At 43.9% G+C, this 15,487-nt stretch overlaps 1 protein-coding gene across 2 annotated transcripts in view; it reads left to right on the top strand.

Annotated features, from left to right (window-relative positions):
* Nucleotides 1-428: 428 nt before the first annotated feature.
* LOC119459726 (boophilin-H2) overlaps nt 429-15,487 on the top strand; it is a 143,567-nt gene continuing 128,508 nt past the window's right edge. The window contains exons 1-4 of one of the 2 annotated variants that reach the window (XM_037721362.2): nt 437-493; nt 1,779-1,967; nt 3,990-4,052; nt 5,745-6,195. In XM_037721362.2, the coding sequence (XP_037577290.1) occupies nt 451-493; nt 1,779-1,967; nt 3,990-4,052; nt 5,745-5,956 (507 nt within the window). In that variant the 5' untranslated portion in view covers nt 437-450 and the 3' untranslated portion in view covers nt 5,957-6,195. Of the gene's footprint in view, nt 494-1,778; nt 1,968-3,989; nt 4,053-5,744; nt 6,196-15,487 lie in introns of those variants that run through there. The other variant, XM_049671188.1, reaches the window with a different exon arrangement.

Here is a 15,487-nt window from a genome sequence, read left to right as displayed (position 1 = left end):
AGGTGTGAAATGCTGTCCTGCAGTGCCCTTTTTCCGCCGTATTTTGTCTAATATCCTACTCTTGTATCGGTATTTGGTGTGCAATGACGCAGCAGAATACGATCCTGTAATTTTCTGTTTTCTGCGGTCTGTTTTCTGGAGCTAGGCTGGTGCAATAACGAACGGAAGTTGATAAACGCCCTATTTGTCGGTCGAGAGGTGGTGTCGTGGTTTTCTTCTTACTTTTTGTAGTGCTCTTTGTATCAGGGATATCGCCGTGACAGTGGAAAGATTATTATAGTTTCTGAGGGTCTAATGCGCATATTGTATAGAGAGGTCGCTTTGTCTGAATTGCTCAAGTATAGATAATTCTCGCCGGAAACGTTGCGTGTGCACCATTGTTCCAGGCCATATATATACACGATACTTTTGATGGACCTGTCATCGTTCTTCTAGAGAGACCTCATCAAGATGAAGCTCTACGTCATCCTGGCTCTCATCGGCACCGCGTTTGGTGAGTAGAAGCTGTAGAATCTTTACTTTATTTTATTTTGCTGATGCCGAGGCCCTTCCCGGGCCCATGCGGGAGTGCTTAAGGAAATCAGTACCTTAAGAGTACTAGAAAACTAACTGCCAGCAAAAATGTTAGCAGTTTTGAACACAGGACACACACAACGCTATGTTGCTCACCCAACTAGGATGCTTTACCATGGCCTCTGAGGGAGCTGTCAACGAGGATTGTACCTACCCCTAATGTAAATCTTTCGGAGTAGCCTGCGAGGTTGAATTCAAATAAACATTCTCCGTCTGAATGACTAACGTGAACTTCCTTTTAATTTAAGACCGAGTGGCAGTTGCCTTACGATGCGAAGAAGTGTTTGGGACCAGCCGTTTCCTTTCGTTTTATAGATCAACAGTTTACCCTAATAAATTCATATGGTGAAGAGAAATGATCGGCCACAATACCTAAATATAGGTATTGTTAGAAAATGCAGTCGCAAGCATAACAAAATACAGATTTCAAAACAACACATACTTGAGAGGACAAAAAATGTAATCCTTCTAAGGTATCCTTATCTACTCAAGGAAATTTTGGTGAAATTTTAAACTGTAGACCAGGGTTCACATACTTTACTGACATTACGACCTACCATCATGAACCTGTAACAAGTATGGATCAACAATTCTTGTCCCTAAAGGCTTTGGCCATTCTTTCCAAATTCTGACTATGCAGTATGCGACTGCCATCAATACCATTAAATCTATGTTCAGCACTTATGAATTTTACCAGAGCTGAGTTCTGGAAAACGAGCCTGAAAAAATATTTCAAGCCTGAAACATCCGCCTGTGTCTAATTTTAAATCGTTGCCTATATTTTACCAGTTGTTCACAAACGCAATTTGGACTGTGTGTTAGTTTGGTAATATTCTGGAAACTGCGCTCCATTTTACTTAATAACTCTAATGTGTTAGGTTATTAACGGCAATTGGTGTTAAATTGCACGCGTCATCTTCCATTCTCCAAAAAAGGGAAGAAGGCAATAAAACGTCACATAAATGCATAGTCTGCCTTGGTTTGCCTAATGATAAAAGCCCGAAAGAAAACCCAGTTGAAGAAAGCACCTCTATTTCATTCCAAGTATTAAACTGAAGAGCACAGGACACATGTTTGCAGGCGATGAGGGAAGTACGAGAGTTTTTTTAGCGGGAATACTTTGAGCGAATGCCAATCCCCCCCCCCCCCCCCGCCCTTACCCCGGAATCGTCATAACATTTCTATGAATTATGTCTGTTCGAAAGCGGCGAGAAACTTCGACAAGGAGTGTCGCCAGGCTCCCAACAGCGGATTCTGCAGAGCTATGCATCCGATGTGGTGGTTCAACGTCGAGAGCGGAAGGTGCGAGCAGTTTTTCTATGGTGGCTGTGGCGGTAACGAGAACAAGTACGAGACCAAGGAACAGTGCGAAGAAAACTGCTTGGCTGAAAAACGTGAGTGCCTAGATTACTTACGTCGCAAGGCATAGGTATTGTGAAAACGACGTTAGGCGAACTCCTTTAGCATTGCGAAAGACCGCGTACGCACGCACGCACGCACATACACACATATATATATATATATATATATATATATATATATATATATATATTATGTGCGTGCGTGCGCATATATGCAATGTCGCCTATGTGTATATAATGTACGCACAAATGTCAGCCTATTGAGACATTTTAGCAACAACCATAATAAACGAAAAACAAACCACGAGTGGTAAAGCTTCGGGTTGTAATGCTTCAGTTTATTTCAGTCCAGGTTTTTTGCGATAAATTACCATTCGTAACAAAGAAATTGCCATTAGTAGAACCAGGACGCTCAAGCTGCGCAGGACACATACGACGCTCATGTGCACGATGATTCACGATGAAGACGGCTAACTCTCACTCTAACAACTGCTGAACCTGAGGCCTAGGCAAGAACTGTTAGCCGACGCAGAGCGAGGCTGTAGCAATCTTTGCGGAGCAACCAGTATACACCAAAAGTACCATGTGGTACGCCACCATAAAGCAGGAAACTGGCCAGTACAGCCTGCTAGGCTTCATGAAGGCATCATGGCTACAGAGATCACGCCCGTGATTTGAAATCAGAAGAAAGAATCAAGAGGGACGGTATTCACCAGGAATAACCTAAAGCCAACACAATGTGACGCGAAATCGATTGCTTATTTAGACGAACGATCCCACCCGTAATGCAAAGTGTGGGATCGTTCCCCATCTGCGGCAAGTTGTTTTTTCATCCACTTTAAATTCCATTAAGTGAGCCTTTCTTTCATTCACTCTGTAATACCAGTGATTCCCTGTCTTTGTTTATCTGTGTCTTGGCTTCCTATGATGTAATATATATATATATATATAAATATATTTATATATCATGTACTGGTGGCGCTGGCTAATGCTCATATATTTAGTTCTTGTAGTGAGAAGCAAATACCCCAGAAAGTGGATGGCAAATAGCGCCGCGGTTGCTCCACTAGTAAGAGCATCGCACCCGTAATGCAAAGTCGTGGGATCGTTCCCCACCTGCGGCAAGTTGTGTTTTAATCCATTTTTATATCCATCATTGATCATTGCATATTTATCCAAGCAATTTACTTACTTTGTAAGTACCAGTAATGTCCCTTATGTTGACCTTGGTGTCATGTTTTTTGGCTTCGTATATGACTATGTGTTTGTGTATATATAATATATATATATATATATATGGGGGGTGCGTGCGTGTGCTGTCGGCTCAGACAGGTGACAACATGAAGAATGCGCATTAATTGCACGGGAAACCGCAAGTTCAATTAAGCTTTTCCCTAAAACGTTTCACCGTAACATTTCTGCGGCTCTCTTCAGATCATATATTCCTGTTTCAAAATTGAAGACAAACAGCAATGACGTTATATGTGCGTGCGATACATCCTAACCATAGCTCCACATTAGAAATAGATTAAACTACAAGAATAATGTATAAGGACCTCAGAGATATACTTTGCGTTTGATTTCTGCTAATTAGAGATGCATTTACGGCTTCGCAGCTTCAGTTTTGTAATAAAATGATTCGCCCTGAGGTTAACAATCGAAAATGTATGTAACCTTTTCTTTATCCATCTGGCCACTGTCATTTCAAATACACAATTTCCACCTCTTCTGGAAAGCCGTCGGAATCGCGCAATCTGTTACACCCAATTTTTGAAAATTAGGTTTCAACTATAAAACATGCCGCATTAGGATAACAGTGATGTGCATAAAATTTGACGAGACTCAGGTATATGCAATTGCGCTGCATCTTTGCTTGTTGCAACATTGCTGCTTAATCAACTTCACCTTTTTGGATGTCGCGAACATTAAAAGATATAGACAAGAGAACTACAAAACCGTCCACAAATACGATTTTCAATTATTCTCGATGTCCACAAGATTTCGAAGATATTTTTCGCCGCCACCAAGGAAGGCTATTTCTATTTGCATTTTCAGCGATCCTCAGACCATATCCACATGTTGAGCCGTTGGTGGGAATGACGGAGGATTTTGCTTCTGGTAAGTCTTTATATCTGCTTGTTGAGCTGTGACTGTTTACCTCGATCTGCTGTCAAGAACAGCTTAAGCATGACATTACAATGAATGAATTATTCTAGCTTCGGCAGTATTCACAATTCTTACAGTGTTGTAGCTCTAGAAAGTATTATATGTGTTTATCGCGGTGGCAATAATATGGGTAATGCCAGGGGAGGTCCCCAGCATCTTTAGATCTCCGCCTACACCGAATAAAGCCAGAAGGTTGAAATATTTATGGAGCTCACCTGGATCAACAAAGGTCAAATATGGAGAGAGTCGCTACTATATCTAATATTAGGTAAAAATAGATTACTCAAATAGAAATAACAAACAAGAGCGTCATCCTTTAGTCGTAGTCAAATTACGAAATCCGAAACGTTTCCGAGGGTTCTGGAAAACATTACAAAAGCTACATTAGAGAATCCATTTCAGTATTCCTTAACGCATGATAAATCAGTAAATGTTGAACCGTAACTTCGTAATATTGCTCAAGATACCAAGAAAATGAGCCTCCCTTGCGACTAAACATGTGGGCGATATTGGGGCACACGCATTAATGAGCACTTCACTCGAGTATGCGTGTGCTAGGTACAACCAACAGATATTCTAAATAAAATAAGTAAAGATTACCGGTAATCTTTTTTTTCTTTTTCGGTGAACTTATTACAGCACAAGAAAAAGCTTTGCACCTCAAAGAAGGACAAATATTTAGGGCACACTGATTCCTAAGTTTACTTGATGTGTAGTAAATGTTTCGACTACATGCCTACAAAACAATTTCAGTGCACCTGTAAAAAGGTTTTTTCGCGGCACCTTTTTGCCGCTGTGTGATCTGAAGACACAATCCGCACAAAGTGGGGAGGTAATCTACACAGCGAATTCACATGTTTTCATTTCAAAGGCTCCTAAACTGTTTTTGCTAAAGTTCCTGCGTCCTCTGGAAATAATTAGGCTTGAGACCCCTTCCCCCCTCCCCCCATGAGAAGGTTATCAAACAAAATCATGTAAAGTAGATATTGTGGATGGAAAGATCTGTTTAGTCTTTAACTAGCTGAGATTGCTTTTATTTGACTGAAGCTGCGGTAGCTAGAGGAGTGAGTACGTATTGCTGGTCCTTGTATAGGTGTATACTTCCGATAGAAAAGAGCGGCAGTTTGCACAACGACTTGTATATATGCGTGACTGCATGACTGCATCATTGCGGCTATTTGATTTAGGTAATCATCTATCGGAGAATAGTATCGGTCCTTGGCAGCACAACCACCCGAGCAGATTGCACAAAATCAAATGTGGTTGGCTCAATGAGAGGGAAAATACATCTTAAATGTGGTCAAACGTGCATCCAAACAAAGCAGATGAAATAAATAAATAAAAAAAATAAATAAATCATAAAATAAAGCAAACACCGCGCTAAGGGTATGAATCCGAAATAACCAGCTCTATGGCGTATATAAAATTGCATCTGCGCTATTGCTTGCTAAGTGCTGTAGGTCACGCTCGCAGCGCGCGTTTCCTGTCGAGTTTCGATAAGCTCATTGCGCGAGGAGGTTTCAGATCAGCGTCTCAAGGAATTAGGCAGATCTCTCAATCGTAAGCGCTGAAGTGCCGCTCCTATAAGAACATGCCTTGTCGAATGCCAGTATTCTGTTGCTGATTTCTATTTCTTTCCCGCAGCGTCCGTCGCATCCGTTTGCCACAAGCCACCGCACACAGGCCCTTGCAAGGCTTCCATGCCGCGTTTCTACTACGACGCCAACACCAAATCCTGCCGCCCGTTTGTGTACGGTGGCTGCCAGAGCAACGGCAACAACTTTGAGTCTCACCGCGACTGCATGTTCTTCTGCGCATCTCCAATGCCCGTACGGCCCCAGCCACGCACGCCATAAACAATGCGCTCGCTCTGTTTCAATGCCGACAGAAGCTGCGCACTTGGAAGTCTATGCCGGTTAAGGAGCATTGCCCGAGCAACCGAAATCATAAGACGACGAATAATGTAATCTGATGCTGATAAATATCATAATCCTCGCACTCTGCAAAATATTAATAATGAAAATAGGGAACTGCTACTGATCAAGTTGTTATTAACTTGCATGCAGATGAACCGCGCCTCTTGGAATGCTCTTTGAAAAATAAAACCCTTTTGTAAATTTCAGCCACACATTCCTTTGCAGCAAAAAGTAGGCAAGTAGGCAGTCTGCCACTAGGCCTGCAAGAACATATTCACCAGAGAGTGAAACGCTGAGAGCGGACGGCTGTTTTCGAGCGTAATCATAGGTAACGCTGCAGGATTCGCCGAGTGACTCCTCAACACTCTGAACCTCTGCAATTAGTAGCAATTATATGCGTGTTCAGAGGGTCTTCTGTCCTTTTAGAAGCATAGATTGCTTTGCAATTTGGGACAGTGAGTGCACAAAAAGCGTAATTAACGTAGTCAGCATAACGTGTGAAGGCCCAAGTACGACTCATGCCCATGCACTAACTGCCCTTCCCGATGTTGCGGAACGATCGTAACACCAGGGTTCCCTCTCGTAAATATCGTAGGAAGATCTATGGTCTAGAGTCAGAGATAAGGTGAGGAAGGCCGGGAGGTTAACCAGATGTTAGAATCCAGACACACACACACGCCGGAAGAGCGTTGTAATCGCAGTCGTTCCGATAGGCCAGCGGCTCGCAAGAAGTGCAGAAGAGACTGCACGGCCTTCTTCTGTGTCGTTAAGTCCAGTCTGTGGGGGAGAATTCTTTCTTCCGACAGAGGCCGATTGTCCATTTGGTTGAACGCGTTGTTAAGAGACCGTCTCTGCGCACTGTATAGCGGGAGGACACACAAATATGTTCAATCGATTCTTCATTGCCGCTGTGGTCACAGGCTGCGCTGTCAGTCATTCATATATGCGGAATACATAGGCGCTATGTTAGTAAACGCAATGCCCAACCATAATCGGCACAAAAGGTTTGCGTCTCCACGGCGAAGCCTTGATGGTACTCGAAGGCTTAGGGTTGGGTCCAGAGAGTATAAGCGAGCAAGCCTGAAGTGCAACTCTTGCCATTGTGACCTTGTGCGTTGGCGAGCAAGCACGCGCAGCTTACGTGCAGCGTCAGTCCAAGTGCCTATTTATATCAGAGGCTCCGGCAACAGTCACCAACGCCGCACGCATTTTGTGCGAACGCGGGCAAAACGCCGACGGCGTCGACAACAGTGCTGTGTGTTGCTGCCGGTGCTGCTGCATGTCCAAGTTTGTACAGCGGATAAAACTACTATCCTTACTCCGTATAGCTCTCTACTAAGTAGCTATCGCAATTGATGCTTCGCCTTTCGGGTGAAACTGCGACAACTTTTTTAGTAAAAAAAGTACCCGATGGGCCGCATAAGATTTGGGCCGCTTAGTAAACCGGACAGATTTGATCTCAAATACCGCATAAAAAATTTGGGGTTATGAGTGACGTTCACCAAGCGGCCCTACTATGGGCCGTATAAATGCAGGCCGCATAAAATAGGCCGCATACGCAGTAGGCTGCTTACAGTGAGCCATTTATAAGCGTCGAAATTTTGATCTACTTTCCGCCCTATATGCGTTGTTTTAAGCCGGTATTTGCTAAGAGTGTAGGTACTCATAGAGGACCCTCATCATGGGAAAGAAATTTACAGAAGAATAAGATTGGGTTGGAGTGCATACGGCAGGCATAGTCAAATCCTGACTGGAAGCTTACCACGGTCGTTGAAATAAAAAGTGTACAATCATTGCATTCTAGCGGTGCTCACACATGGGGCAGGAGCTTGGAGGTTAACCAAGGAACTCGAGAACAAGTTAAGGACCGCACAAAGAGCGATGGAACGAAAAATGTTAGGTCTAACGTTAAGAGACAGGAAGAGAGCGGTGTGGATCAGAGAACAAACGGTGATAGCCGATATTCTAGTTCACATTAAGCGGAAAAAATGGAGCTGGGCAGGCCATGTAATGTGTAGGATGGATAACAGGTGGACCGTTAGGGTTACAGATTGGATACCAAGAGAAGGGAAGCGCATTCGAAGACGGCAGAAAACTAGGTGGGGTGATGAAATTGGGAAATTTGCAGGCGCAAGTTGGAATCAGCTAGCACAAGACAGGGGTAAGTGGAGGTCACTGAGAGAGGCTTTCGTTCGGAACTGGACAAAATTATGATGATGATGTGACTAGGTGTGGAGGGAGAAACGTAACTGAAAAAATTAGGAGGGCGCTTAAGCTTCGCTTTTAAGAGTGGAACGTGATCTCATTCAAAGATCCCTGACTGCTACTCATGTTTCCCGACAACTGCAGCTTATGCAACCGTAATCGTTACTGGCAAACACTGGCGGCGAACGCTGTGCATGTAGGCGAGCTTTCTGGTGGAAACGCGGCCTCTTGCGCGGCCGATCACGGAGATTGTGCACAACCGCGCCAAGGAAATTACATCATTTTTAGGTTTACGTATTTGTTTCGCACTTTTATATTTCAGTAGGAGAAGATTTAACATAAAAGGCATGCGCTGTGGGTTTTTCGTTTCATTACACTTGTTTGTATATTGTCATTCTCAAAATTCCAAGGAATAGCTTTGCCAAGAACGCAAGACAAGGTATGAGCAACAATAATGGTAGAACATGGTAGAATACTGTTAAACAATATATTCTTAGTTTATGCAAACATTACACTACATAAAATTATTTAACAGATTCAATACATATTGTAGAACACATTTCTGTAGGTTTAGGCGAACATGGGACCAGTCAGTAAGCACTGTACACAAAAACGGGCTCCTGTCGACGTCACCAGCGTCGTCGCTTATTCGTACACTGCTCTGTCGTGCCTGCTGTAGTGTTTTTGATGTGACGGTGACGCGACGAACGTTTCACGGCTGAGTGAATGATGCCTTAAGCCACGGACGCAGGAGTCGAACACGTGAATAATTAGGTTTAGCTTGTCCGATAATCGGGTAAACGCGGGCGGACCGGGCGTTGGGGCGTTATGACGGAACCGTAAACGTGAGCGGCCTGTATGGTGCTGCCACCTGGTGGCGCAGAGCTCAAACAGACAAAAACAGCTAATGTTGCAGTAAACAAGTGTATTCTACTTCTCTGCTGGTGTAAATTTTCGGCGGCAACACGATTACGCCACTGTCGAATATTTACACAAGCAACGAAGTAGATTACAATTGGTTACTGCGATACTAGCTGCTTTTGGTCTGTTTGAGCTCTGCGCCACCAGGTGGCAGCACTATACAGACCGCTCACGTTTACGGTTCCGCCAGAAAGCCCAACGCCTGGTACGCCCGCGTTTACCCGATTACCGGACAAGCTAAACCTCTCTATTGCCCCTCCAGCTTAGCACTACCCTTGGCGTGCGTGAAGTTCTATAGCAACAGGTTACTTACACAAGGGAAAGTGCACCCGTTTTCCCTGACCCTTCTATTTGGCAGCTCGCATTTCGAGACCATATGAGACACTGTACCGCCTTCGCAATCTCTCAAGGTCGTTGGGTAACCTCTTGTATCGTTCTTTCCAGGAGCAGGATTTATCAGTTTTCATGCCATCGTCTTCGTTGTGACGTCGCCTCATCGCTATTATTAGAAACAGTCTCTTGTCGCAAACACAAAAGCAGATATTGAGGTTGTATTGCGATCTAGCAACACTGTCCGCATCCGCCAGTTCCCATGTGTTAGCTGCAAGTCAACAAATCCTGGCAGGCTGAGCAATAAGCGCCGTCCGGCTGTTCAGAGATACCATATGAAAAATCGCAATTTTAGTCCAGCGATTCATCAGCACAGAAGTTTGCTGCTCTGCCACGAGAAAACGAAGTCACTGCAAGAAATTTTCGCGCACTAATTTACCCTCAAAACCGCTGTCTCAACACAAGTGCTATTTTGAAAGCGACACATGCAACAAGCCGCTTTTCAGAGGGAGGTGTGCTTCGGACCTGACCTAAGTTCCCCGATAACACTGCCCATTCGCCCATATATTTCGGCGTCAAGCGCCTAAAACATCTACGCATTGGAACAAAATGCACCACATTCGCTGCGTAGACAAGAAAACGCGTCGCATGTGTTGCCCGAAATCGATGCGCTGTTTACGCAAATAATGAGCGCTGTTGCTTCTCCGTTCGTATTGTGTTTTACGAGTGTGCAGAACTGAATCATGCAAGTTAAACTGCATATGCATGGGATCTGAAGATGGAGAACAGAGGGTATGGGAAATTTGAACGTCAGGACCTGGTTCTATGTGCAGCGTTGGTTTGCCACAGTCGGTACAAGCACGTTTCTTCTGCCACGACGTGTTCCCGACACACAAGTGCGCCGGAGGTATGTGTGGGGTGTGCGCACTTTTCTTGCTTCTAGTTCTTGGGCAATGTCTAAATTTCGCAATGCTTTTGTTGTTCTGGCGACTATAGGCAGACGAACTCACGGTTTATTATAGACGGTTTCATCCAGCACCCACCGCGCTTTGTCAACGCGGTGCGCCGGCTTCCGGTAGCCTTAGGAAACTTCCGGTAGCGGTTCCTTTTGCTCATTTTTGCTGGTAATTGCTTGCTCCTTGCTCGCGCGCTCTTCCTGTGCATATTCTGTGTTATTTTTCGGATATATCGATATAAGTGCGAATTGTGGCATGCAGTGTGTTGCGTGACGGCGAGTAGCTCTCTGGAGCATTGACGGTTTTCATAACGTTCGCTCCTCAACGGTGTTTTGCTGGCTGTTGCTCTTGCTGGCTTGAAAATGTATTCCGCAACGTACATATCACCTGTGAAACGTTCAAGGATGGGTTCGTGTTTATTTATTTACTCTCATACCCACAGCGCCTTTATTTAGGCATTACAGTGGGGGGGGGGGGTTACATACAACAATGTAAACAGCTTATGGCATACAACAAACAGCACTATACTATACAATACAAAAAAAGGCAAGAAAGGGCATCATACAGTTAAATAATAAAGCACTATGTAATGATAGCAAACTATACATTAAGTATATACTGTAAAATAATGAACAAAATTTCAAAGAGCATTTGCAAACAGTTCATTATTAAGTATACCAACCACGGCAGCAGGCAGTCGATTCCATTCTAAAATGGTTTTGGGGAAAAAGTGCTTTTGAAAAGCTTAGTTCTACAACTGTATTCCCTAACCTTGAGCTCGTGATCTGTTCGTCTGGTTATATAATGTGGCTGTAGAATATATTTATTGCGGTCTATTCCAATTTGGCCACAAAATATATTGTGAAAAAGTTTCAAGCGTAATGTCTGCCTTCTTTTTTCTAAAGTGTCCCATTTTAATGTTTGTTTTGCAGTAGTAACGCTAAAGTTTCTCTCATAGTTGCCCATTACATACCGTGCTGCTATATTCTGAACTCTCTCAAGTTTATCTCGGTCGGTACGCGTAGGAGGGTCCCATACGGTGCATCCATATTCTAAAATTGGTCTAATATAGCTTTTGTACAGAAGATCACGAGCCTGCTGGGGAAAGAGTTTCGTATTACGCCGTAGAAATCCTAACACTTTGCATGCCTTTGCTGTAATGAAATCAACGTGCCTGTGCCAACATATGGACGGTGTGAGAAATACACCCAAGTACTTGTACTCGGAAACAGTCTGCAATGGGTAACCGGATAGATAATATACTGCTTCTGGCATACACTTTTTAGTAAAGCGCATGTGGACAGTTTTCTGTGTGTTTATTTGCATGTGTGACTCTCTGCACTAGTTTTGTATTTTAACTAAATCATTTTGCAAAATAACAGTATCGGCAATGCTTGTAATTTCTCTATATATTATCAGATCATCAGCAAACAATCTTACGGAAAAAACAATAGTGTTGGGAAGATCATTTATAAATATTAAGAAAAGTAATGGGCCCAATACCGAGCCCTGGGGGACGCCAGACGTTACGCGGGCCGCACTAGATTTCGCGCCATTTACCAATACATGCTGAAACCGCAAAGAAAGGTATTCCTGAATCCATGCAATTACTTGTTCATTGATATTAAACCAACGTAGTTTACATACAAGTAATGTGTGATCCACCAGGTCGAAAGCTTTTCTAAAATCTACAAACACCGAATCAACACAAGAACGAGCATCCAGTGCACCACAAACTTCATGAACGAATTCTGTTAATTGAGTTGTACAGGAAAGCCCTTGCCTGAAACCATGCTGTTTTGGATTTAGGAGGTTATGATTGGTAATGTGTGCCATTATGTGACTGCACAAGACGTGCTCTAATACCTTGCAGACAATACTTGTTAGAGATATCGGTCTGTAATTGTTGACTAGCTCGCGAGGCCCCGATTTATACACTGGCACAACGCACGCCATCTTCCATTCGTGTGGTAGGACCCCGGTGCTCAATGACTTCGAGTACAGTACCTTTAGAAAGGGTGGGATGAACGACGCACACAATTTGAGAAAAGCGCCCGTCAATCCATCCGGCCCCCCGGCTTTGCTGGAATCTAAACGTTCAAGAAGAGACCGTATTCCACCTTCATCAATAACTATATTATCCATGTTTTCAATAACCTCATTAGCAGACGGATGCGGAATTGCGCTCGAGGCACTGTGCACGAAAATGGAAGCGAAAAACTTGTTGAAGCAGTTGGCTTTTTCTAAGCTATTTTCTATTTCCACTCCGTCATGCTGAAGTGATGGAATACATACTTTGTCTTTTCTATTACATTTGACAAGGTTCCAGAACAGCTTTTTCGTTGTTTGAAGCCGAGAAGGCAAAGCGTCAAAGAATTCTTTTTTTGCCTGGCGGATTTTTGTTTGCATGATTTTGGTTATAGTCGCAAGTTGATCGCAAGTTCTGGAAATGGAGTTTCTTTTATATTTCCTGTATATCCTATTCCTTTTACTAGTAAGGCGTCGTAGCTCACCATTAAACCATGGCTTAGATTTAGTACGCTGTTTCGTCTGCACCCACGACGGCACATATTTTTCTTGTATCTCAAGCATTCTTGTTTTAAAAGGACCCATAACTCATGAACGCCGATTGTTTCAGAAAGTATTTCGAATGCCGGAAGGAATTCCTGTAATGCAAGTCCTATTTCATGCACGTTGGCTTGGCTGTAATTATACATCCTTCTGGCTGTCGAGCTTTGCATCTTTTCATACGTCAGAATCATTTCACAAACCACAGCTTTATGGTCGCTAATACCTGGCACCACCAAAACTGTCCTAACACAATTTGGCTGATTAGTTAAAATTAGGTCTAAGACGTTATTTTGTCTCGTACCTTCTGTTACAACCTGAGTTAAGGAAAAACTGCTTAGTATCATCAACAATTCCTTTGCCACTGTAGACGTAGCCCTAATATTTGAAGTTTGCTTATTCCAAGAAAGCTCTGGAATGTTAAAGTCCCCGCCAATGACAAGGTAATCTGTATTGACTGTCTCTATTGTCTTTGAAAAATCAGACAAGACAGTAAGAGAACTTGAAGGAGCCCTATAAAATGAACATACTGATAATGTTTTCCCGTTTGGTAATCGAATCTTACACCATATATCCTCGCAATTTCCGCTGCCGATATCGACGGCGGAACAAGATAGCAAAGTGTCAACAAGTATAAAGACTCCACCGCCATGACGGTTTCTATCGTTCCTAAAGCATGTGTAGCCGTTTGGAAAGACTTCATTGCTTGTTATTTCATCATCTAGCCATGACTCCGTTCCAAGCACTACACTTGGTTTGGGTCATGCGTAGTAGGTTGTCGAAATCATCTACTTTGTTCTTGATACTACGGCAGTTGACAACAAGCAAAGTTACATCTGCTACAGAGCTGCGCATGCGTCATGTCGTTTGCACAACTTGGCCACTACCTTCGTCATATACATATGCTTGCCCGTTTAAAAACAGCTTATCATATTTTAGGTTCACGCGAGTACCATCAAGAGCATTCCTTTTGCCGAATTCCCAAAGAAATTTTTTTTTCTGCGCACTGCCTCTGAAAAATCTTCTGATATACTAATATTGGATCCTTTTAGTTTCCTTGCATTGGCTAGAATTGCCTGTTTATCTTTAAACATCGAAAACATTGCAATGAGCGGCCGAGGTTTATTGGCCTGGGACCGGCCAAGTCTGCGTGCCCTTTCAATCTGCACTGGCGTTAGTCCTAAACGTGACACGATTTCTTGTACTTTTTTCTCGGAGACAGCGGGCAGTTCACGACTTTCACTGTCAGGGACACCACAAAATATCAGGTTACATCGCCTGCTGCGGTTTTCCAAGTCGTCTATTTTACGGGCTAAGTCCTTCAACGTGCTGTATCTTCAGTTTTCTTCCTACATTCAGTAACGGCTCCTCTTAGGTTTGCGAGCTGTGTTATTGCACTTTCCACAGAATCTATTCGCGACTTCAGCTCTTCTATAGCTATTTGACCTTGGTTCTGCGATGTTTCGATAGCCTGTAATTCGGCCTTTATTTCTTTTTGGCCATCCAAAATTAGATTCAGTGTTTCAGCAGTAGTTGGGCCAGGATTTAGCTCTACGTCACCGCACAGGAATAAAAGCAAAAAATAGAATGCATATCTTCGCAGTAAAAAGAAACGACGTTTGGCATGACAACGCACAGCGCGGTACTCTGAATGCAAACTTGAACCACGGGGCGTAACCGGCACCATGAATACGTGAAAGGTGAAAGTCTCATTCGAATGATCACCAACCTGCGTTAGCAGAAGAAAATGCGTGAGTGGCACAATCATGTTGGTGCCGGCCTCACGCCCCGTTGCTGCACTGATCCAGTCCGCCTTTTGTACATCGTAGACACGGCCTTCATCCACCCAAGGTTCGTTGACCAATAGTTGGCTCTGTCCAAACATGTTAGCCGGGCACACATCGAAGTCGCTGCCACCGTAGCTTGCGTGCTCTACCGTGAATGCCGTAGCCATTGATGTGCGACACTCTGCGTCTGCGCTGCCATTGCGATGAGGAGGCTGTGCGTCGGTGCAGTAGATAACCTGCGTTAGCAGAAGAAAATGCGTGAGTGGCACAATCATGTTGGTGCCGGCGTGAGTGTTGTGTCGTGCCAGGGTGCATCCTTCGCTCAGGAACCAACCTCCTTTCGAAAGTGCGAACAAACGTTTAGGTTCCCTATGGAGGCTTACAGGAGAAACGCCTCGATGGCAGCGGTGTGCCGGGACAAGTGGCCGCCTACCAAGAGCTCCCACATTTGCTCTGCTGACTTCATCCGAAGTACATTACTACGTGGAGTAGCCGGACTTCTATAATGCCGAATAATAAAGGTGCTACTGCGCGATTGCTCTGGCCATATGTCGTGTAACTCACGCGAGAACAGTTCGACTCTCGCCCCGAGCTTGCCCGCTAGGTCCAGTTTTTTGCCTCGGCGTGGACCGCCATGCTACGAACATGAGTTTAAATTATTGTTTAGCGGGTGCCATGCTGCCGCCGTTTTATTTTATTGTTTT

This window comes from Dermacentor silvarum, chromosome 7, assembly GCF_013339745.2.
Source record: "Dermacentor silvarum isolate Dsil-2018 chromosome 7, BIME_Dsil_1.4, whole genome shotgun sequence".
Lineage (NCBI taxonomy): Eukaryota > Metazoa > Arthropoda > Arachnida > Ixodida > Ixodidae > Dermacentor > Dermacentor silvarum.
This window is presented reverse-complemented; position numbering and strand designations above follow the sequence as displayed.